The sequence below is a fragment of the Macaca nemestrina genome, chromosome 6 (assembly GCF_043159975.1).
Source record: "Macaca nemestrina isolate mMacNem1 chromosome 6, mMacNem.hap1, whole genome shotgun sequence".
In the NCBI taxonomy this organism is placed as follows: Eukaryota; Metazoa; Chordata; class Mammalia; order Primates; family Cercopithecidae; genus Macaca; species Macaca nemestrina.
This window is the reverse complement of record NC_092130.1, coordinates 109,681,388-109,706,622: the sequence shown is the minus strand read 5'-3', so window position 1 is coordinate 109,706,622 and position 25,235 is coordinate 109,681,388. Positions and strand designations below refer to the sequence as shown.

The window sequence follows — 25,235 nt, the reverse complement described above, 5'->3', positions numbered from 1 at the left end:
CTTTGGGATTGGTTGCCGTGTTGTGTGTCGCGCTTTTTCTGGCGACGCGAACAACATGGCGGCGGAAAGTGGTAGCGATTTTCAGCAGAGACGGAGAAGGCGTCGGGACCCGGAGGAATCGGAAAAAACAGAACTCAGCGAAAGAGAGCTGGCAGTAGCAGTGGCGGTGTCCCAGGAGAACGATGAGGAGAACGAAGAGCGCTGGGTTGGGCCTTTACCTGTGGAGGCAACACTGGCCAAGAAGAGGAAAGGTAGCTGCAGACATAGTACCGGACGAATTGGAGTGCTGCATTCGCCGAGTGGGAGGGTTGAGTTCAAGCCAGATCCGAAGAGGGATGGTGTGTGGAGTTTTGTGCCCTCAGAACAGAGGGCCGTCCTCTCACTTCTAGCCACTTCATACTTGCATGTCTTAACGAAATAGTGATTTAAGCGTAGTACAACGTGTTGATTTGTTATGATAGATGCTAAAACTAACATTTTCCTATATTTACGTGTTTGGCTTCTCTCATTTACTCCCCACAGCAGCCACGTGAAGTTGGAATTTTGAACTCTTATTTAGATATGGAAAAGGGTACTAGTTCTCTTTAAGGCTTTAGTTCAGGCGTGGTGTTAATGCGTTAATGTTGGGGCGCGAGAGGAAGGCGGTGCTTGTTTCGAATCATGGTAGGTAAAGATAATTTCAACTCTGACACTTCCACTAATAAATTTTCGTATCTGGGGAAAGTCACGTAAGCTTCCTAGATCACAGATTTGTTTTCATCCAAAACCCGAAGTCTGTGGTTTTGAAATCATACTCTTGGTACGATGGGCTGAAGCATTTTGTCACTAACGAGGAATAATCACAAATTATTATCAAATAAAAGGGGTAGGAAAAGGAGTAGATAAAGTTTTCTTTGTTTTCTTGTCTTGTTTTTCTGTGAAATGTTTTCCTTAAGTATTTAGGACATTTTAAATGTGGTCTAAGCTCAAATCGTACTTTAGCACTTGCCCTTTAAACTCTTCAATGATTTCTCATTATTTTCTCCTTTTTTTTTTTTTTTTTTGAGATGGAGTCTTTGTGTCGCCCAGGCTGGAGTGCAGTGACGCTATCTCGGCTCACCGCAACCTCCGCCTCCCGGGTTCAAGCGATTCTCCTGCCTCAGCCTCCCGAGTAGCTGGGACGACAGTCGCACGCCCCTACGCCCCAGCTAATTTTTGTATTTTTAGTAGAGACGGGTTTTCACCATGCTGGCCAGGACGGTCTTGATCTCTTGACCTCTTGATCTGCCCTCCTCGGCCTCTCGAAGTGCTGGGATTACAGGCGTGGGCCACGGGCGCCCGGCTCATTATTTTCATTAAAGCCCAAACTCCCTCACATGGTATATAAAGCCCTTTATGATGTGATCTCTCCTTACCTTCTTAGTGCATCTTCCATTATCCTCCTCTTCCAACCCCTTACTTTGTACTCCAGCCATTCTAAAATCACTCGAGAATGGGTCATGTACTCTTTTTCCTCTGGATTCCTACCCAGATATGGTGTCTCTACCGGGAATAATTTCCCTCACCCCTTCCACTGAACTGACTTTTGGTCAACCTTTAGCACTTAGCTATCATCTTCTCTGGGAAGCCTGTGACTTCTCCAATCTGGACTGGATTTCTAAAGTACTTTGATCATAATTCTGAGGTAGTTATCTATCCACACTGAATTTATAGGTAGCCTTCAAATTTTATGTATCCAAATTTTGAAGAAGCTGTTTTTTTGAACCTTGTATATCAACACCCTTACAGTGCATTATCATTTTTACTTCCTGGTTCTCTTATTAAATGTTTCCATGCTAACCATTTCATTTATGGCACTTGCCGCATTTTTACTTACATATTTATTCATGTGATTGATGAATGTTTCTCTCCACTGCTAGGACTGTAAGCAAGTAACCAGGATCCCGCCTTTTTTGTTCATTGCTTGGTGTACAGTGTTTTGCCTAAGTATTTATTTAATGAATGAATATTAAAGCGTTTATGCTGGTTTTTAACTATTTTGTTGCATGTGAATATTTTTGCAAGTTCTCCTTTAATTAAACGAGTAAGGAGAAGTGTAAAAATCCAGAAATATCGAAATGCTGATATTAGTGTTACCAGACAAGTGACTTATAAACTTAATATAACTGAGACATATAAATTAGTAGGTGTGAAAATCTTTAATCAGTTGTTTATTGTTTTAAGACAGCCGATAGTTGGCCGGGTGCGGTGGCTGACGCCTGTAGTCCTAGCACTTTGGGAGGCTAAGGCGGGCAGATCATCAGGTCAGGAGTTCGAGACCAGCCTGACCAACATGGTGAAACCCCGTCTCTTCTAAAAATACAAAAAAATTAGCTGGGCGTGGTGGCGCACGCCTATAATCCCAGCTATTCAGGAGGCTGAGACAGGAGAATCGCTTGAACCCGGGAGGCAGAGGTTGCAGTGAGCCGAGATTGCTCCACTGTACTTCAGCATGGGCAGGAGAGCAAGACTCCATCTCAAAAAAAAAAAAAAGACTGCCAATAGTGTATTCAGTTTGAAGAAAAAAATTGAAACTAAAAAACATACATGGAATGTGACAAAAATATTTAAAATTTTGTCTAAATGGACAAGTGTTTAACAATTTCAGCTTTCTAGAAATGGAGTCACCCCCTTTAACATGTTCTTTGGACATTGGACTGTTGTATATATTTTCAGAAAGACGTGATTATATGACACTGAACTTTAAACTGCCTCTTCAGGACAGGAACTGCGTTTTACTCTTCTTTATGCCCATGTGACTTAGAACACATTTTGTTCTTAATAAGTATTTGTCCACAAATGAACTATCACACAGAAAAAGGAATCTGAATCAGATAGGATTAACTTTATCTACATATTACAGAAAAACCCAAAATAACAATGATGTTGAAGAGATAGTGCTTTACTCTTTTATGTGTAGAAGTACCAAGACAGGCAGTCCAGGATTGGCGTGGAGGCTCCAGAAGTTCCTAGGCTCTCCCCAGCTTTCTGCCCTAACATAACGAAGGTACAGCCCTCATCTTTATTTCTCTGAATGATTAAGATTACAGCAGTCATATCACAGTTCCAAGGTATAGGATTGAGGAAAGCAAGAAGGGCACATTTTTTCAAGACTTCCTGTGACAAAACATTTCCACTTTTACTCATTAGCATATGGTTAAACCTCACTCCAGGGGAAAGTGAGAAAGGTCATGTTATAGCTGGACATCAATATGCCCATATATAAATGGGGGTTCTGTTCCCAAAAATGAAGGGAAAAGTAGTTTATCAGACACAAGCCTGAAACAGCTCATCATGTTTAATTTAGCAGCTTTTAGGCACGTTTGGCCATCGTTGGGTTAGTTTATTTGGGATACATATAATTCTCCCCTCCCCTCCCCTCCTTCTCTGCTTCCTTCCCTTCCTTTTCTTCCTCCCTCTCTCCCTCCCTCCCTTCCTCTTTCTTTCCCTCCCTTCTTCTTTCCTTCCTTCCTTCCCTCCCTCATTCCCTCTGTCCCTTCCTTTCTTTTCTTTTTTTTTTTTTGCTAGTAAAATTGTTCATACCTCATATAGTAAATCAGTATTTCCTGACATTCCTCAGATTACTACTCTTTCAGGTGGATTTTTTCCAGGTTTTGCCCTTGGAAAAAATTTGAGATACATTCAACTGGATACCCCCTAGGATGTTCTCAGGCGTAAATATCTAAGAATTGTACCATGTTTAAATGTTTCAAACACAGTGTCAGTAACTTCAAAGAGAATCAGTGCTTTAAATATTAACTGAGACAAATTACAGATGGCCACTGGACTCTTTTAAGTTAGCACTAAATTATATCTACAATGTCAGGAAGATGGTTGTGATATTTTCATGAAACTTTTTAAGTTTTTTTTCTCTTTTCTTTTTTTTTTTTTTTTTTTTGAGATGGAGTCTCGCTCTATCGCCCAGGCTGGAGTGCAGGGGCAGGATCTCAGCTCACTACAAGCTCCGCCCCCTGGGTTCACACCATTCTCCTGCCTCAGCCTCCCATGTAGCTGGGACTATAGGCGCCCGCCACCATGCCTGGCTAATTTTTTTTTTGTTGTTGTATTTTTAGTAGCGACAGGGTTTCACCGCGTTGGCCAGGATGGTCGATCTCCTGACCTCATGATCCGCCCGTCTCGGCCTCCCAAAGTGCTGGGATTACAGGCGTGAGCCACTGCGCCCGGCCTTTTCTTTTTAAGAGAACATTCACATTAAGCCAGAACCACTCATTTCTTAAGTCCTGGGGACAGTTAGCATGTATATAATACCTGGGAACCTGTTGTAACTCACTAAATCATGGTGCTATTCAGTGCTCTGAAATAATAGACGTTAAAACTGACATAAAATACTGGATTTTTTAATTGTGATTTGAGAAAAATTAAAATCTAGGAGAAAATACTAAGTAGAGTGTAGACAATTTTAAATAAAATACAAGATAGTATTTGGTTTATTTGTTAAAAATATATTTTATACTTTACTTTTTTTTCTTCAGTCTTAGAGTTTGAAAGAGTCTATCTTGATAATCTCCCCAGTGCATCCATGTATGAGCGCAGTTACATGCATAGAGATGTTATCACCCATGTGGTATGCACCAAGTAAGTCTATCACATTTTTTTACTTTGTTCTGAGAAGTTTATTTAAAAAAAAAAAAGAAAAAAAAAAAAGCTTCAATTTTGAGGTAGATTTATAGAGGTAATTTTAAAATTTTATAGATTTTTGTTTAATTTCATTAGTTCTGAAATAAAGTCCTACATGTTCTTTCCTATATCATACAAATAATGAATTCTCTAAGACAGAACTCCTTAGTTTATATGTATGTCTTTGGAGATAAATGCCAAGAGGGGAATGAACCAGGTAGTGTCTGAGCTTCCCTGAAGAAGAGGGTACATTAGTTAAGATACGAATAATTGGTACCTGGCCTCTTTGGTACTAGTGGAGAAAATGTGGGCTAAGATACCCTAAGAATAGCAAAGGACCTTCAAAACAGATGAGTAGGATCTTGGAAAAGGATAATAATAGTACAGGTTGAGCACCCAAAATCTAAAATGCTCCAAAATCCAATACTTTTTGAGTGCTGACATGATGCTCAAAGGAAATGCTCTTTGGAGCGTTTGAGATTTTCTGATTAGGGATGTTCAACCAGCAAGTATAATGTAAATATTCTAAAATCTGAAAAATTGAAACTCCAAAACAATTCTGGTCTGATGCATTTTGGATAAGGGATACTCAAACTGTAGTAATATTATACCATTTGTTGAGCTCATAATATGTCCCAGGTACTGTGCTAAGGCTTTTTCTTTTTTTATCTGTCAAGTTAAGGCTTTTTCATAAATTTTTTTATTTATCATAAGAATAATCTTGTGAGTTAGTACATGCTCTTCATTTTAGAGATGAGGAAACTGAAGTTTAGAGAGGTTAAATAGCATATTAGGCTGCTATTTAAAAGGCAAGGGTTAAATCCTAGAAGACTTTTTATTTCTTGTACGGGTTTTGAACCTGTGAGCAGGAGAGTAACATCAGATTTATTTTTATTAAAGGACCACCCTGGCTGTGGTGAGATGAATGGATTCAAACAGGTCAAGAATGGATACAGGGAGAGAAGTTAGGAAGCTGGTATAGAAATCTGGATGAGATATGGTGGCTTGGATGATACTAGCAGTGACTATGGGAAGTAGGTGGATTACTTTATGCTTTTGTAGATCAGTCTATTCTTGATGGCTTGAAGACAAATTTAATATCATATATAAATCTAAATAAAATATATTTCATGAAAAATAGGATAATTCGGCCGGGCGCGGTGGCTCAAGCCTGTAATCCCAGCACTTTGGGAGGCCGAGACGGGCGGATCATGAGGTCAGGAGATCGAGACCATCCTGGCTAACACGGTGAAACCCCGTCTCTACTAAAAAATACAAAAAACTAGCCGGGTGAAGTGGCGGGTGCCTGTAGTCCCAGCTACTCGGGAGGCTGAGGCAGGAGAATGGCGTGAACCCGGGAGGAGGAGCTTGCAGTGAGCTGAGATCCGGCCACTGCACTCCAGCCTGGGTGGACTCCGTCTCAAAAAAAAAAAGAGCAAGACTCCGTCTCAAAAAAAAAAAAAAAAAAAAAGAAAAATAGGATAATTCTGACCAAATATTAGCACCTTTTCTAGTCTCAAGTTCTCAGTGTGTTGAACAACATATAGATACTAGCATTGCTGTCGCTCTCTTCTCAAATATTTTTGTTTTGTTTTTTTAACCCACGGCAATGGAAGGTAATACAGAGAATATATGTTTTTTGGTTAGGTAGATTGAAAGCCACTCTAGCTATATGGACCTGAGGCAAGTACATTTAACATTTTAAAACTATTTCTTACTTATAAAATGATGATAAAAATACATAGAGTTGCTGTAAAATTACTAAGGTAATATGTACAAAGTACCTGACATATACTGGGTTTCCATAAATGATTTCTATTTTTACATACCTAATAGGAGAGATCCTTCTGTACAAAATCTTTTTGATACTTAAGTAACCAAAATACTTTGTATAGGATATAAAACAAACTTTTGTTGAATTTTGTTGTATGTGAAAGTAGTATGTTTAGATTTACTTATCAGCTACTGACAAATAGTTTATTTTCTTGTGAAAAGACTGTCTATAGGGTAATTTTAGCAATAAGGAATCCAAAGTATAGTGATTCTTTGTGAGATTTTTATTTTAATTTCAAATTTTATTTCAATTCTGATCCTAGCTCTTGAGATTAAACTAAGTGCACCTGTAACTGTTTTGATATCCAGAAAGGAGCTTCAAAATTTACAGTGTTCTGTAATATAGTGGTCTGCTTAAAGAAAGGTTTTTTTTAAAAAACCCATTATGCAAAAGTCAGATTCTTAGTGAATGATTGCTTTGGGAATACTGAGTGATTCATAGATCTGTTTTAGAAATTAACTTTTAACATTTCATATATGCAGAACAGATTTTATTATTACTGCCAGTCATGATGGACATGTCAAGTTCTGGAAAAAAATAGAAGAGGGAATTGAATTTGTTAAACATTTTCGTAGTCACCTGGGTAAGAATTTCACCTCATTTTCTTGTAGCTCTTTTCTAAACTGTACTAATTAAAGTTTAAATTTTTTAAAATTTTTTCTTTGAATCATGCACATTTATTTTATTGGTATTTACTAGAATGTTTTAATTTTATTTATTGAAATAGGAGTTATTGAGAGTATTGCAGTTAGCTCTGAGGGAGCATTGTTCTGTTCTGTGGGTGATGATAAAGCAATGAAGGTGTTTGATGTAGTGAACTTTGACATGATCAACATGCTGAAACTTGGGTGAGTCTTCTAAAAAGTATATATATTTTAATTTATTGAAGTAATTTGTAAATCAGACTTTATCATTTAATAGGTTATTTCTAAATAGTATATTACCAGATCTTTTAAAAAAAATGTGCCTTTGGGTTTTTCTTGGGAAAGTTAGATACAGTGAACCCTTATAATGTTTGGAAACATCTGCTCTGGTTTGTTATCAATCACAGAAATTTCTAAACAGCATCATAACAAGGATTCCTTATATCCAAATTGACATTACTTAGTAATATTACTGGAGCTCCGTCATATCTAATTACTGGTACTTATGGTTAACTTCCTTGCTTTACTTATCTCAGTAATATAGAATTGAGTTCCTATAAGGTTTATTTACATTTTTGGAATTAAAGCTATTTATTGGTGATGTTAAACTTTGGAATATATTGATACTAAAACTATGGTTAGATTGTACAGTATTAAGACTGATACTTTGTTTTAAGCATGTCTTTTTTAAGATAACATATTGAATTTATACACATCTAAATAAATGTCAGCTTGAAAGTCATAACAGTGTCAGAAAGTTTTGGGACTTGCCTTAGTCTGCTTGGATGCCATAAAAAAAAAAAAAACCATAGACTAGGTGACTTAAATACAGAAATCTGTTTTCTCACAGTTCTGGAGGCTCGAAAGTCCAAGATCAAGGTTCCATCAGGGTTTGATTTCTGATGAGGGCTGTCTTTCTTGCTTCTCCCTATGTTCTCACATGGCTGGAGGAAGAAGGAAGGAAGAGGAAAGAGGGAAAGGGAGATCTTTTTTTCTTCTTGTAAGGCCACAAGCCCATCAGATGAGCTCATTAACCTTAATTACCTCCTGAAGACCCTGTCTCTAGAAATTCCAACTGATGGAATTCCAACTGTGGGCTGAATTATGTCCACAATTCAAATAATTTCAAATCTTAGAATTTCCTTCAAAATCAGTTTATGACTTTATGAGCCACTGAAGGAAATCAGTCTCATTATTTATGGTTAGAATGGCACAAACATAGTTACCTGTCTTGATCATCTGTCTTACTCCCCAGGTTTGTTTCCTCAAAGCTTTTCATTCACAAATATTGAACGTTTGCCCTTTGAGAATACTTGGAAGAGTATATTTCAGACTTTGATAGAAATTCTTAAAGAAGAGGTCCAGAAGGTTTTGAGCATCAGCACCATGGTTAGAATAATAGTGTCATTGCCATGTATACATATGTAACAAACCTGCATGTTGTACACATGTACCCTACAACTTAAATTTTTAAAAAAATTAAAAAAAATAAAAAGTATACTTATCAAAACTAAAAAAAAAAAAAACACCAGAAAGAAGGCCAATATGGGTCGAGCAGAGTAAGCAAGAGGACAAGAATATGTGAGGTTGACAGGAGTCAGATCTTGCAGGACTTTGTACCCAAGATAAAGAAATTAGATTTTATTTTTTAAGTATAATAAAGAAATACTGGAAGGTTTAAAAAAAAAAAAAGAATAATAGTTTCGCTTCCCAGAATCACTACCTTGAAGGAAACAACATTCATTTTTGAGTGTTTTAGTACGATTGATTAAATCAGTCTGAATTATTTTGTGCCTTATTCATCAGGTAGAATGTTTAAAGCTTAGAGTTTTGATATCAAGATTTAGTTAGTAATGAGAGTGTTTTAGGACAGTATTTTTATTTGAAGTATTGCCATAATAAAATATTTGATTTTAAATATTTCAAGAAAGGATTTATAAAGTATACTATTACATGCTAACCTATTTTAAAGTAAGTATACATAGACTGTTGTAGAGAGATCCAAAAATCAATGTCCCAGAAGGTCTTAGGGTCCAGATGTGATTAAGTTTCCTTATCTGCCCAAGAGAAATAAATGTGCTGCTATATGCAGTTCTCTTCTTGTGTTTTGACAGATTCTCAGAATTATCATTATATTGATGAGGTCAGAAAGACAAAAAAAAGTAACTATTCTTAGCTGTTCCTCCCCATTCTGTGTCTCTGCTACTTTTGAGCAGGGAATCCAAAACTGTCTAAATCACTGGCCAAGACATTTTGGTAGTGGGATAGGGAGGGATTCTTGCTTGTTGTGCTGACCTTTTTTTTTCCCCCCCTTTCAATTCTTTACGATTTTAGCTATTTTCCTGGACAGTGTGAGTGGATCTATTGCCCAGGGGATGCAATTTCTTCAGTTGCTGCTTCTGAAAAGAGTACGGGAAAAATTTTCATTTATGATGGCCGAGGAGATAACCAGCCACTTCATATTTTTGACAAACTCCATACATCACCTCTTACTCAGATACGGCTAAACCCAGTTTTCAAAGCAGTAGTGTCTTCTGACAAATCTGGGATGATTGAATACTGGACTGGGCCTCCTCATGAATATAAATTCCCCAAAAATGTGAACTGGGAATATAAAACTGACACTGATTTATATGAATTTGCCAAGTGTAAGGCTTATCCAACCAGCATATGTTTTTCACCGGATGGGAAGAAAATAGCTACTATTGGTTCTGATAGAAAAGTTAGAATTTTCAGGTTTTTAACTGGAAAACTCATGAGAGTCTTTGATGAATCACTAAGCGTAAGTGTAATTTAAATTTAACCATACTTTTCTAAAAATGCTTTATTTTATGCCTTTTCTTGAAAGATCTTTTTTCTACACATGGACATTTAGGTAGACAGTTATTTTTTTTCTTAGCACATTAAAGATATTCAACTGTTTCTGTCTTGTAGTGTTGCTCTTTGAAACTCTCTTCTCTAGGGGTTTATGATATGCGTTTTCCAAGTCAGTTATTGTCTTATTTTTGTGGTTATTTTGTTTTTTACAATTTTGTTTTGTCTGCAAGCTATTCTCTTAAGATCCTCAAAACTCATTCTAGGACCCCTTCTCACTATTCACTCCTGTCCATATGACTACTTCTAAATTTACTTCTCTAGCCTTCTATTACAAGCAAACCTGGTGCTCTTTCTTTCTTTTCCTGTCTTCGTAAATGGTGCCAGTATCCATCTAGTTGCTCAAACCAGAAATCTAAGAGTTATCCTTAACTCTTTTACCCTTCTATGCCAATTTTGCTTTCTAAATATAAATACACCAATTTCTTTTCAGCACAGCTGTCACCATAGTTCATGCTCTTTTGCCTGATCTATTGCATGGCCTACTACCTGTATTTATTCTGGCTTCTTCCTAATATCCACTCTGCACCCAGGGCCATCTTTTAAAAGCATATATCTGGTTATGTCATTCCTTTGCCTAGACTTTTCAGTTAATTCCTTCAGTTCTTGGGATCAAGACCAGAGTCATGGCTTACCATATTGTGAAACCATAAGTCACTGTTCTCCCTGCCTCTTATTCTGCCATTTGGGCCTTCTTTTTATTTCTTGAACATGCCTCCCACCACAGGACCTTTTTATAACTTGTTTCCTCCACATGGAGTGAGGCCCTCCCTCCCTCCTCATATTCCTCTGTTACCTATTGAACTGGTACTTCAAATTTCAAATGAAGACTCACTTCCCCTGGGAGGCTTTGACTGTTCATCCTGTCTTGCATAGTTTGGGTTTTTTTTGTTTTGTTTTCTTTTTCTTAATTATTTTCCGAGATAAGAGTCGCACTCAAGTGCAGTGGCATGATCCAGCTCATTGCAGCCTCCGCCCTCTGTTCAAGCGATTCTTCTGTCTTAGCTTCCCAAGTAGCTGGGACTAGAGGCACATGCCACCACGCCCAGCTAATTTTTTTTTTTTTTTTCAGTAGAGATGGGTTTCACCATGTTAGCCAGGCTGGTCTTGAACTCCTGGCCTCAAGTGATCTGCCTGCCTTGGCTTCCCAAAGTGCTGGGATTACAGACGTGAGCCACTGTGCCAAGCCAGCAGAGTTTTTTTTTAATGTGACTATAGATCACTCTTTCTTTTAGAGCATTTGATATGGTCATATTATTTGATTAATGTGTATCACCTCCAGTAGACTAAGCCCTGTGTGATCTGTTTTAGCTCATGATTCTAACTCCAACAGTAAAAACATTACCTCACACAGAGTTATTCAAATATCTTGAAAGAGTGACTCTAGCCATCACTTGTTAGACTGCTAACAAGAATTTGTTACAGCATGTAGTTGTGGAATAAGAGTTTTTAATCCATGCAATTCAGTGGTTTCTGTGATTGCAACTATTGCTATCAAGTGGTTCTCTGAATCCGAGGCTATCCGGATTGAACCTTTGTTGCAATGTTTACTATATGACATTGTCAATTCTTTTGTCCTTGGCAGTGACCAATTTGCATTGGATTCCCTGCTGTAAGTTCTTCATAAATTGTCGGCTCTTCCTAGTGGCCCTTTTGAGTTGGTAGCACGTGGTAATAAATGAGTTGGTTGTCTGTCTGTCTGTCTGAAGTAATATAATTCCAGACAAATGTGAAGATCTGTTTGCCAGCCAAATTATCCTCATGACACATTTTCTTGTTGGAAGAAGAGAGCTTTCCACTCTGCTTTTAAGGAGAAACATTTATTGGTAATACTTTCTTTAATGGTGGCAGATAACTAAATATAACTTGCAATTTAAATAAAATTTTAAAACTCTATTAACTTGCAGCTCGTCCAAGATCCCTTAGGCAAAGGAATATTCAGAATCTAGTCTCTGGACACAAGTTTCTTAACACACATACTCTGAGCTGCTCAGTTCACTCTATTTGCTCATTGTTGTCTTCAACATTTGTTTAAATGATTGGCCTGAGGTGACAAGAAGTCAGTAGTAGAACTTAAGACAGAAGTGGAGATTCAGAATGAGAGCTTGCCAAAAAAGCCAACCATCAGTTAAATTACTTACAGTGCTAGTGACTAGTAAATGACTGGAGTCTCAAGGAGGTGGTAGTGGAGGAGGGTAGTTTCTAACCAATCAGAATCCTACTTTAACAGAAAAGCAATTGAATGGGATGGTGTGAGTTATCTCTTAGTATTTATTAACCAGGGTCACTGTATATGGCTGTTCAGTTGGCGTATCACATAAGCCCTGCTGTGAAGTCTAGAACACTCTAAAAAGATTCTGATCAGATACTTACCAGGTTGGATAACATTTATGGAATACTTATATATGGACAGATGACTACTTACAGACCTTATGCCTTAAAAACTGAGTCTTCTCTCCAGCAGAAATGATCATTGGCCCTTCCCTACAAAATGTGTAGTCCAGCATCCTAGGCTATTCCTGGCACATAAATAAGCAGCGTAATATGTATCAGTCTGTCTTTGAGACTAGAGACAAAAAAACCTAACAACTAGGCTTTCTAACTGTTCTGTAAGACCTACCTTGACCTTGTGCTTATACCCTAACACACGTACCTCTTTTTGATTCTTTTTTTGTATATTGTTCTAACCTTATCTAGAAAACACAAGATTTTGGTTGATGTAAGCAGGAAATAAGGATAGAATTAGATGGGACAGAAGTCTGGCTTATTTTCATCTACAATGGAGAGCTATTTTTGAATGCTGCTGTTTGATGCCCAGATTGTATAGAAAACAATATAAAGATCATTATCTTCTTTTGGAAGGTTCATATGTTCATACAGTTAGAGATGTGATGCCTATCTTGAAATTTGTGTAATATCAAAAGTAAACCAATTTTCCAAACTATAAAGGACACTCATAGAAATAGTCATGTCTACTAAACCACATGTACCTAATGGTAATCTCACTGCCCTGTGTCAAAATAACTTGAAACATTTTCTGAAATATCATGAATTTGTTATAAATTAGTGAGATGAATTCATTCAGCAAAAATTGAGAGCTTGTTATATGTCAGGCACATAACCTTGCACAAGGACCTCATAGTCTATAGCTGCATTATCCAATATAAATAGTTACTAGCCATGTGTCTACTGAGCTCTTGAGAGATGGCTAGTCCAAACTGAGATATGCTGAAAGTGTAAATATAAGATTTCAAAGACTTAATATTTTTTTAAAAGAATGTAATCTATCCCAATTTTTTATATTGTTAATGTTGAGATGATATTCTGGATATTTTAAGTTTAATCAAACATTAAAATGAAATTCATTGGTTTCTTTTATTTAATGTAACTACTAGACACTTTAAAATTACATATATGGCTTGCATTATATTTCATTGGAAAGTGCTACTCTGTGACTTTTAAAAGGCAGCAGATGTATTCTGTAGAGAAACCAGTAGTTATATTAACCAACTGGGTTTTGTTTTAAATTAGAAGAACCAGTTACCATTTTGAAATACGATTTTTTTTTTTTTTTTTTTTTTTTTGAGACGGAGTTTCACTCTGTCACCCAGGCCGGAGTGCAGTGGCGCGATTTTGGATCACTGCAGCGTCCGTCTCCTAGGTTCAAGCGATTCTCTTGCTCCAGCCTCCCGAGTAGCTGGGATTACAGGCACACATCACCATGCCTGGCTTAAGTTTTTACATTTTTAGTAGAGATGGGGTTTCACCATGTTGGCCAGGCTGTTCTTGAAATGACCTCAGGTGATCCACCTGCCTTGGCCTCCCAAAGTGCTGGGATTAGAGGCATAAGCCACCACGGCCTGAAATACTATTTTTTAGTGATTGCACTTACTAATGTCTATTTCATACTGTTTAGAATCCCTCTTAAGAAGTACAAACGGTTAGTGGCTCTTAATATGTATTCTGCTTCTATTTAAATTCTCATTGCATATATAGATAGATGGGTTGATACAGATATAGGTATATAGAGATGTTGTTACTAAATGGTTTATTTCTTAGATGTTTACTGAACTGCAACAGATGAGGCAGCAGTTACCAGACATGGAATTTGGCCGACGAATGGCTGTAGAACGTGAGTTGGAGAAGGTTGATGCTGTAAGATTAATTAATATAGTTTTTGATGAAACTGGACACTTCGTGCTGTATGGAACAATGCTGGGCATTAAAGTTATAAATGTAGAGACAAACCGGTAAGCTTTAATATGAGGTATTTTTTTAAAAAAATGTGTTTGTGGGGGACCATTTCCTCCATCATGGGAACAGTGGGAGTATTGTTTGTTCCAAGACAAGTGGAATGGCCCCAAATATCTAAACTTAACCAAATGTTTTGACTGGATTTTTCTGTGGTCTGTTGGTTGTTTATATTCTTATGTAGAAGTTTCCACTCATGTTTGTAAAAGAAATGGAAAGAAGATATGCATAGTTTCAAGTTGTTGTGTGTTTTTTTTAACAAGTTTGTCTGTCTTTTGCTTATTGATTTAAATTAGCCTGGTTCATGTTAAATGTTGCCAAAGATTTTAACCACAGAATTCAGCACTACATCCTGCTAGACATAAAATCAAAAGTTAAAAATGCATGAAACCACAGTAAGCCTTTTTTGTGAAAACAGTCCATTTGGTCTTAGTACAGAATAGCTACAATCAGATACTCTCACTGAATGTAAATGAACAGAACTTAATATTTTAAGGAGAAAAAAATGTGCTGTACATTTCCATGTATAAACATATTTACATTGTAGTTCTTGGCAATACAAAATCTTTGAAGTTTTGCAGAACAGTTAACAGACATGGAATTTTAATAAGAATAGGTTAAAACTGTATAAACAAATGACTGATATTTTTAATAGACCTTACTTTTTTGAACAGTTTTAGGTTCACAGCAAAATTAAGAGGAAGATACAGAGATTTCCCATGTACCTCTGCCCGAACACATACATAGCCTCCCCGTTATCAACATCCCCCACCAGAGTGGTACATTTGTTACCACTGATGAACCTACGTTGACACATCATTATCACCCAGAGTCCATAGTTTACATTAGGGTTCACCCTTGGTGTTGTATATGCTATAGGTTTGGAGAAATGTATATAAAAGTATCCACCATTATACTATCATACAGAGTAGTTTTACTGCCTTCAAAATCCTCTGCTCTGACTGTTCAACCACTGATCTTTTCACCATCTCCATAGTTTTGCCTCTTCCAGAATGTGACATAGCTAGAATCATATAGTATGTAGTCTGTCCAGATTGGCTTCTTTCAGTAATATGCATTTAAGGTTCTTCCATGCCTTTCCACAGCTTGATAGCTCATTTCTTTTTAGCACTGAATAATACTCCACTGTCTGGATGTACCCAGTTTATCCATTCACCTACTTACAGACATCTTGGTTGCTTCCGAGTTTTGGCAGATATGTGTAAAAGCTGCTATAAACATCTGCATACAAGTGTTTGTGTAGTCATTTCAGCTCCTTTTGGTAAATATCAAGGAGCACAATTGTTGGATCATATGATAACGGAATGTTTAGTTTTGTAAGAAACAGCCAAACTGCCTTTAGAAGTGGCTGTACTCTTTTGCATTCCCACCAGCAATGAATGAGTGTTCCTGTCACTCCACATCTGTGCCACCATTTGGTAGTCAGTGTTCCAGATTTGGGCCATTTTAATAGATGTGTAGTGGTATCTTGTTTTAGTATGGATTTCCCTGGCAACATATGAGGTGGAATATCTTTTCATATGCTTATTTACCATCTGTATATCTCTTTGATGAAGTATATGTGAAGGTCCTTGGGACATTTTGTAATTGGGTTGTGTTCTTAATGTGTTTTAAGAGTTCTTTGTATGTATAGATTTTTTTTTTAAGAGTTCTTTATATATTTTGGATAACAGTCCTTTATGAGCTGTTCTCCTAGTCTGTGACTTTTCATTCCCTTGATTGGTTTTGTTGTTGTTGTTTTTTATTGAGACAGAGTCTTGTTCTGTCACCCAGGCTGGAGTGCAGTGGCACGATCTCGGCTTACTACAACCTCTGCCTCCTGAGTTCAAGCGATTCTTGTGTCTCAGCCTCCCTAGTAGTTGGGATTACAGGTGCCTAACACCATGCCTGGCCAATTTCTTGTATTTTTAATGGAGACGGGGTTTCACCACGTTGGCCAGGCTAGTCTCAAACTCCTGACCTCAAGTGATCTGCTTGCCTTGGCCTCCCAAAGTGCTGGGATTACAGGTGTGAGCCATCATGCCTGGCCTCATTTCTATTTTTTAACCTGAAAATTATAGCTGCCTACCAGTTTAAATTGATAGCTTTTGGGGGGTAGAGAAACACTTTTAAAAAACTTCCACAAGTTATGTTGTACTTAGATAAGATAGTTGATTCCCAGCTTTTATCTGTAAAGTTGTCATAATTGGAATTAACTTCGGTTATTTTGTTGTATAAAAAACATTGTTATATTTTTAGGTGTGTGCGGATTTTAGGCAAACAAGAAAATATTAGAGTGATGCAATTGGCTTTGTTCCAGGGGATAGCCAAAAAGCATCGTGCTGCAACTACTATAGAGATGAAAGCTTCTGAAAATCCTGTTCTTCAGAATATTCAAGCTGACCCAACAGTAGTCTGTACATCATTCAAAAAGAATAGATTTTATATGGTATGTATAAGTACTAGGAGATTAGACCATAATGTTCCTTCTAGTTTGGTTTGACTTTTGTTTGTTTGTACCTTCAACTGAAGAGAATGTTGGCACTAACAGCAGACTTCCTAAACAACTAGAATACAATCTTATATTAATATTGTAGAATTTTAAACTAGGAGTTGATTTTAAGTATTTCTATACTGTTTTCCATCATGTTTTGAACATTTTTCAACCTCGCTTCCACAACTGTTTGTGTTGTTTAAGATGGTAGGAAGTTAGTGGTTATAGTCATAATTACATCCAAAATAGTTTCACTGTGGGATTTTAAAATTTCTTTTTAGTTTTATTTTTTAGCCTTTACTCTTGAATATAATTTATCTCCCCCAAATTAGCACAGCTTCGTTCAAATGTATTTCCTTTTTTACCTTTTGACTTTTATTTTAATGGTGCTGCCTTGGAATTATATATTCCTGTGGAATTTTTTTTTTCTCTGAAGAACTAAAAATACTTTGCATGTTAACTAAGACTGAGATAGTTAAAATCAAACTACTACGCCATATAGCACAATTTTATTTGTTCATCCAAGCAGGAAAATCAGAAGTATAGAGATCTCTGCCCTTGCATTCTATCCTTCACATTGCAATCAGAGAACTTTTTAAAACCCAAACGTGACTCTTATTTTCTGCCTAATGCCCTTCAATGGTGCCCCAGCTATCTATGCTGGCTGGCCCTCCTCACTTCTGTAGCTTTATCTTTCTTCATTTTTCATTCATTTGCTACAGCAACCATACTGAACTTATTCACAGTAGTTGAGTGTGCTTTTTAAACTCTGGGCCTTTGCACAGGCTATTCATTCTGCCAGCCATACACTTCTCTCCAACTCCTAACTCATTCTTCAAGTCTCAGTTTGGAAGCCCCCGTTTTTTTTGTTTTTTTTTGTTTTGGAGATGGTATCTTGTTCTGTTGCCCAGGCTGGAGTGCAGTGACGTGACTTCGGCTCACTGCAGCCTCTGCCTCCTGGGTTCCAGCGATTCGCCTGCCTCAGCCTCCTGGGTAGCTGGGATTACAGGTGCATGCCACCACACCCAGCTAATTTTTGTATTTTCAGTAGTGACAGGGTTTCACCATGTTGGCCAGGCTGTTCTTGAACTCTTGACCTCTGGTGATCCACCTGACTCAGCCTCCATAAGTGCTGGAATTACGGGCGTGAGCCACCGTACCCAGCCTAGAAGCCCTTTTTAACATTAAGTCTGAGTTAGGTGTGCCTGCTTTGTTTCTCCTTTGCTTCCCCGTCATATGATGTGTCACACTTTTTGTGTGAACATCGATTATTTCTTTTGTCTCTAACGCTGTGCTCTTCTTCTGAAGATAAAATCCATAAATACAGGCACTATGTCTTCTTCACTGTTAAATCCAGAAAGTTAAGAAAATGACTAACACATTATAATATATTCATTCATTCCTCCAAAATATTGTAAACTGTTGTAATGCTATTGAGGTTAACAGCATTTGATAAATGTATGAAGTAGCAGTTTCTCTACCTCAACAAACCTTCCAACTAAATGGGTAAATTCTTTTAAGATGAGAATTTCATTTACAACTTTCAAAATCGTTACTAAAAATTTATTAGTATATGAAAGAAAAAAATTAATCATTTTTACCTGTAATTTAACTTTGTTATGAAGTAAAAATTACCCATAAAAGATAATTCTTGGCCAGGAATGGTGACTTACCCTGTAAATCCAGCACTTTGGGAGGCCAAAGCAGGCAAATCACTTGAGCCCAGGACCAAGAGCTGCCTGGGCTACACAGCAAGATCTCATCTCTACAAAAAATTTAAGAAGCTAACCAGGCACGGTGGTGTGCACATGTGGTCTCAGCTATGCTGGAAGCTGAGGTGGTAGGATCTCTTGAGCCGAGGAATTCGAGGTTGCAGGGAGCTATGATCACACCACTACACTTCAGCCTGGGTGACAGAGCAAGACCCTATTGCTAAACAAAAAGAGGCAAAAAAAGATACTTCTTGATATACACGAAAAACATATATACTAATTTTCCATCCACTTTATTCAAAAAACTTTGTTGTATTTTTTCTTTTCCAAGTTTACTTGTATGTTGATTAAAGTGTATATATTCATTATAAAGTTTGAAAAAATAGAGAAACAAAATGGTCATTCACTGTAGCTTTATACAGCTAATATTGTTATGAATTTTCTTTGAGTCTTACTAGTACATATTCTTAAGCAAAACTGAAATGGTATGCATATATATGAATTTTGTGTCCCATTTTTCAGATCCAACATCATGAAATAAAAGTATAATTTTACAAATCCATATATGAGCTAAATCATAACTTTAAAAAAATTCATATAAACAAATAGTACAACAGACCTGCCATTCCTTTGAAAACTAGAGAATAGGATGTTAAGGTGATAGCATCCTAACTTGGTTGTTTATTTGGAATCTATCCAAGCAGATCAAGGAATGACATTAGGCAAGATGGAGGCACTAGCTTTACATTCCCATAATTAAGTTGACATCAGATAGAGGTTGCTCAGGAGAGAGCATTTCTACTTAAAGTAAAATAAACAGGCCTTGAGAAGTCCAGAGTTTGAACAACTGGAAGGTTTTTCTCAATTCTTCCTAGACCCCGAGGATCTGAGATGTCTACAACTTCACTGAAAATTTTCATTCTTTCTCCTATGCTTCAGGGTTTAGATAGGTCAGGTGGGACTGCGGAAAAAAAAAATTAAGGATCCATTACTGATTCATTTTTGTGAATCCTTTTTCTACCTAGCATGAGGTCCTGCTCATAGTAGTAATAACAACTGTTAATATGTATATAGTACCCTCTATGTATTAGGTACTGTTCTCCAAGGACTTAATATCTATTTGTTTAATCTTCACAACTACCTTCATTGCAAGGTAGGTACTGTTATCATCATATATGAATGACGGAAGAAATGAATTCACATCCCCAAAGTTGCAGAATTGGAATTCAAATCCAAACAATCTAAATAATGAAGTCAGCAATAAACAGGTGGCACGTTAGGCCTTACTAGAAGGCATAAGTTGAGAGCTACCACAAATGAAACAATTACTCTTGTTAAATGTTTGCCCAAGAAAATTTCTACCCAAAAGAAATTAAATTCCATTTGAAATCAATGTGTTCAGTATGTTATGTGGATCATTTTCATATTAGACAATGTAAAAATAATTTAATTGCCTGACACATCCTGTGATGGGAAATGATTCCTGAAATAAGGATTCTGATGTGAATTCTTACATTTCTTAAGGACTTAATTAGAAATTCTATTGTTCATAAAATTTTTACCAGATGAAAACTTTAATTTGTTCACTCACTTTTTACTTTCCTCCTCGAGTTTACCAAACGAGAACCAGAAGATACTAAAAGTGCAGATTCTGATCGAGATGTTTTTAATGAGAAACCTTCTAAAGAAGAAGTCATGGCAGCTACTCAAGCTGAAGGACCTAAACGAGTTTCGGATAGTGCCATTATCCACACCAGCATGGGAGACATTCACACCAAACTCTTTCCTGTTGAGTATGTATAACTGTTTGTATTGGCTTACGTAATTAAGAATGTAAATGTGTATATCTGGAGAAACCATGCAACTTAAAATTCCCGTTACTTTGACTTAAGGAATTTTGAAGAAATGTTTGATAAAAAACATCTATTCCTGAGCTTTCTGATAAGTGTTATGGTAGAAAATGAAAAATTTTTATACATATATACTTCATAGGTTCATTACGAAGACAAAATATATTGGCTATGAAAGTACTGAGTGTAAACTGTAAAGTGATATACAAATGTGTTAACAGCACATCTCTAACAGCACAAACTCTAGGTTTTATGGATTGCTTTGCTTTCCTCTCAAAGCAAATCCTTAAGAGAAAGATAATTATGTTTCCTTACGAACAGTTGCTAGATACCTATCTCTTTATAGTTTCAATAGCTCTGTGTTTTAAAAGTGAACTATAAGCTGGGTGCAGTGGCACGCACTTGTAATCCCAGCTATTCAGGAGGTTGAGACAGGAAGATCAGTGGAGGCCAGCAGTTTGAGACTAGCCCAAGCAATATGGCAAGATCCTGTCTCCTAAAAAAATTTTTTTTTTATTAGCTGGGCATGGTGGCACGCACCTATATTCCTGACTCTGCTAGAGGCTGAGGTCAAAAGATGTCTTGAGCCCAGGAGTTTGAGGCTGCAATTAGCTATGGTCACACCACTGCACTCCAACCTGGGCAACAGAGTGAGACTCTGTTTCTACAAAAACAAATTACAACAAAACCGTAAGGACTTCAATTGAAAAAAAGGTGAACGGTTTTCTGGACAGTTTAAAAGATTTTAAAATTAACATACAATGTCAAATACAGTAGAGTATTTCGGGCCATTCTTGACCCAAAAAATGACATCTTTTACAACACTTTTACTTAAAAGTTATTAATATTTTGAATATGAATGTTTTGTACCATATCTTGGTACTCAACAAATAACTAGGCAGTTCTCAAATCTTGGACACTCAGTTTAAGTGCTCAAAACCCATGTGCTCTTCGGCCTTGTTTGCTGATGTACTTGGGTACAAGATTCTCTTGGTTCATCCATTTCCAGCTCTTAGAAGTATTACATGGTAATGGACCATATGAAATAATTGCATAATATCAGTTAATATTATTGAGAAAGCTTCATACTCTGAGTGAGACTGTCATTTAAAGTTGAATAAATTTAGATGTCATTTCTATGATTAAGGTTTTGGCCAAGAATATGTCGTTGTAAGAAAATGACCTTTCCCAGGAACTTAACCTGTACTATACATGCAGACCTATAATACTATATGGAGTAAACTAACTTAAGATGTTGGGCCAGGTGCAGTGACTCAGGCCTGTAATCCCAGCACTTTAGGAGGCTGAGGCAGGAGGATCTCTTGAGCCCAGAAGGTCAAGATCAGCCTAGGCAATATAGTGAGACCCTATCTCTTAAGAAAAAAACATATTTTTAAGGTGTTGTGGCTGTATTGTTTTTTTTCTTTTCTTTTCTTTTCTTTTTTTTTTGAGATGGAGTCTCGCTTTGTCGCCCAGTGGAGTACAGTGGCGCGATCTCGGCTCACTGCAAGCTCCGCTTCCTGGGTTCACGCCATTCTCCTGCCTCAGCCTCCCAAGTAGCTGGGACTACAGGCGCCCGCCACCACGCCCAGCTAATTTTTTGTATTTTTAATAGAGATGGGGTTTTCACTGTGTTAGTCAGGATGATCTGGATCTCCTGACTTCATGATCCGCCCATCTCGGCCTCCCAAAGTGCTGGGATTACAGGCGTAAGCCACTGCACCTGGCCAGCTGTACTTTTTTTAACTGCTAAATGACCTTGAAATCTTAGTACTGTCAAACTCAAATATTAGTTAAGCAGTCATGTTCTAAAGATAACTAAGTTAAACAATAAGAATATACTACTTACATGCCCCTCCATGCTTGTCCTGAGATTAGAGGTTATATTAAAAAAAAAAACTGTCCTTCTGAAACATTCAGAAGACATAGAACATCATTAGGAAGCAGAACTGCAAAGAAAACTGTTTTAAGATGCTCTGAATAGGTTTCATATTGGTAATATATGTCTTAATAGGTGCCCTAAGACAGTGGAAAACTTCTGTGTTCACAGCAGAAATGGTTATTATAATGGGCATACATTTCACCGTATAATTAAGGTAAGTTACACAAATTTCATGTGATTTAAGAAATACTATATTATTACATAGCAAGAGATTTAAGTGCAAGGAATCTTCTTCTCTCATGCTTACCAGTTTAGTGGAAAGGAACAGGAAAAATATACTATGGAAGCCAAAGGAGGAGTGGATGGTCATAAATATCAACATCTAGAATCAACAGGAATAGTGGCATGATTACCTGTTTAGAAACACTGAAGCAATATTTTGTCAGCAGCTAAAGTAAAGGGTAAGATAATGAATAAAGGGTCATGTTGAGATAACATCAGTAACCTAGGTAACATGTTTGTAGTGGCTAGATAGGGTCTAGATCTAGAAGATACGATTTTTCAATCATAGAGGAGCCACAGTGCCATCTGATCTGTGAGAACCTGTAATATACCAGAGGAGGAGAGAGAACTCAGCCCCTGGATTTTGTTGAGCAGCTTTCCATAAAGTGGATGGGACAGTGATACAGTGCTTGGTTTCTGGCAGGTCAGAAATGGCAGGATGGAAAGTCAGATCTCAGGGTCCTAAAGGAATTAGTGAAAAGACTTTCCAGGAAATCCAGAGTATTTCAGGAAAGGGAGAGGGAGACGAGGAGGGCAATTATATAAACCATAAAATAACATACAGATCCTAAAATTTATAGTATTAACTGGCTTTATTTAGGTTATTGGGAAAGATAGAACATGTCTATAAATGAGAAGAGGACCTTTCAATCAAGGTGGTGGTTGAGCAGTGGAAGTACATCATCCAAATTTAAGTGTAAGGGTTTAATCAAATCACTTTATAGTGACAGTTAATATTACACTGAATACATAGCACTCTTGGCAGAAATAAAACTTCAAAGTATACGTATATAGAAAAGGACAGTGTAATGTTTTTGTGTACTTTCTGTTAAGGGCTTCATGATTCAGACAGGAGATCCAACAGGTACTGGTATGGGAGGAGAAAGCATATGGGGAGGAGAATTTGAAGATGAATTTCATTCAACATTACGACATGACAGACCATACACACTCAGCATGGCTAACGCGGGATCAAATACTAATGGATCCCAGTTTTTCATAACAGTAGTACCAACAGTAAGTACAATATCATTGTTTATAAACTAGAGATTGATAGGTTATGATGTAAGAGAGTGAACTCAGTAGAAGAGCTGCATTATTCTGTATTTTCTGCATTATTTATATCATCTACAGAATACAAATATGAAAATGATTGAGAAGAAAATATAAAATTATGTGACTAATCAGTTTAGACTTGGTAAAACAAAACTTCCACTGTAGTAAGAAATACAATGGACTACAATTCAAGATACTTGAGTTTCAATGTCAACTTTGCCTCTACTTGATGATGTAACCTAAAATAAATTATTTCACCTCTGTGGGCCTATTTCCTCATCTTCAGAATACAAGGATTAGAGTATATGAATTCACAATTTTGAGACAATTTCCCCCACATTTTAGTATCTCTGAAATCAGAATACAACTCATAATCAATTACATTTTAGATTTGATGAAATACAGTTTAAGGTAACCTCGCTCTATTGCTATGCAGTAACACAAAATTATAAAAATTACCTACTTTTTGTTTTAGAATTAAGCACTAAGTGATGAAGAAAGGAAAAATATTTATAACTACCATCTGCCAGGCACATAGTTTCATGTAGTATTCACAGTACTTCTAGTATCGGTATCCCCAGTTTTCAATAATAGATGAAGAAACAGACATGATTAACTTGCCAAAAGGTCAAGTAGCCAAGCTAGCATTTAAACTCCCATCTGTCTAATGCCAAAGTATGTGCTACTTAAACTATTTCAAACTGCTTCTGAATAAACTGTTCAGGTAAGAGTGCTCCAGAGACCTTTTAAATTCTTAGCCACAATTCTGTAAGCCATGTGAAGTAACTTACCTTTAGGGAAGATCTTCCATTTCCCTTTGGTCTGAAAGATGCAGATATTTAATTAAATATTATACTATGCTTCTATTTTTTTTTTAATACACTGGAAGTAACTTTTAAAAGCTGCTACATTTTTATTGCTAAGAAATTATTGTACTTCTTTTTAAATATATGCTAAAGGGGAGCCCACACTTAAATTCTCTTTAATTTGCTCAACCGGAGGATATAATTTAAAGAAATTGGGGTTTACCAAGATTTTCCATTTGTCCTCCAACACAGCCTTGGCTTGATAATAAGCACACAGTATTTGGACGAGTGACTAAAGGAATGGAAGTTGTACAGAGGATCTCCAACGTCAAAGTCAATCCCAAAACAGATAAGCCCTATGAGGATGTCAGCATCATAAATATTACTGTCAAGTAAAATAAGATTTGTTTTAATGTACTTGCAAATAAAAATGCAATATTAAACAGATTATTTTACATTAGGGAGCTTAGGACTTGCTGAATATACAGATCATGTTTCAAAGATACAATATTATATTTTTGTATTTTTTATTAAAGGCTATTTTTTAAAAATTACCTTTGACTTTTCTTGCAATATTTCTAATCCTGGGAGGTGATAAATTGAAATGGACTAAACTCAGGCAAACAGCACTCATTATAGGTAATTGCTAATGAGCCTCAAATTAAATATTAAATAATTACGACACTCTCCCCCACCCCCTTTCCACATGCTTTTCTTTTCACTGTCAACCACAATCCAAAAATAGGTGAGCACAATACAGTGAGATCTTTTCAGACATCAAGACCACATTCACATAACTTTTATTATAGTATACTGCTATAATTATTCTATTTTATTGTTGTTAATCTCTTACTGTGCCTAATTTATAAATTAAACCTTATCATAGATATATAT

General features: G+C 36.7%; 2 protein-coding genes across 7 annotated transcripts in view; one reads left to right on the top strand and one right to left on the bottom strand.

Annotated features, from left to right (window-relative positions):
• The window catches only part of LOC105499484 (centromere protein K), a 99,730-nt gene extending 97,857 nt beyond the window's left edge, over positions 1-1,873 (bottom strand). Inside the window, exon 1 of the mRNA XM_011772060.3 lies at positions 1,856-1,873. The gene's annotated coding sequence lies outside the window, so the exon portion shown is untranslated. The remainder of the gene's footprint in view (positions 1-1,855) is intronic.
• LOC105499483 (peptidylprolyl isomerase domain and WD repeat containing 1) lies at positions 4-24,895 on the top strand. 6 transcript variants are annotated; one of them, XM_011772056.2, is made up of 12 exons: positions 52-251; positions 523-571; positions 4,512-4,614; positions 6,973-7,073; positions 7,218-7,338; positions 9,469-9,916; positions 14,068-14,258; positions 16,519-16,708; positions 20,077-20,258; positions 22,330-22,411; positions 23,314-23,496; positions 24,594-24,895. In XM_011772056.2, exons 1-12 carry the CDS (start codon positions 183-185, stop codon positions 24,735-24,737), a joined length of 1,863 nt encoding a protein of 620 aa, XP_011770358.1. In that variant the 5' UTR covers positions 52-182; the 3' UTR covers positions 24,738-24,895. The 6 variants fall into 6 exon arrangements, with proteins under 6 accessions (XP_070954961.1, XP_011770355.1, XP_011770357.1 ...); XM_011772053.2 differs by lacking the exon at positions 523-571 and having other exon boundaries at positions 13-251; XM_071098861.1 differs by lacking the exons at positions 52-251; positions 523-571 and adding an exon at positions 2,964-3,025.
• Positions 24,896-25,235: the final 340 nt, after the last annotated feature.

What these genes read in the sequence shown, in the direction of transcription:
- LOC105499483 (XM_011772053.2), top strand. Translation starts at nt 56, where the DNA reads ATGGCGGCGGAAAGTGGTAGCGATTTTCAGCAGAGACGGAGAAGGCGT. An exon ending in ACCCATGTGGTATGCACCAA is followed by an intron (nt 4,615 to 6,972) that starts GTAAGTCTATCA and finishes TCATATATGCAG; the next exon opens with AACAGATTTTATTATTACTG. An exon ending in ACCAAACTCTTTCCTGTTGA is followed by an intron (nt 20,259 to 22,329) that starts GTATGTATAACT and finishes ATGTCTTAATAG; the next exon opens with GTGCCCTAAGACAGTGGAAA.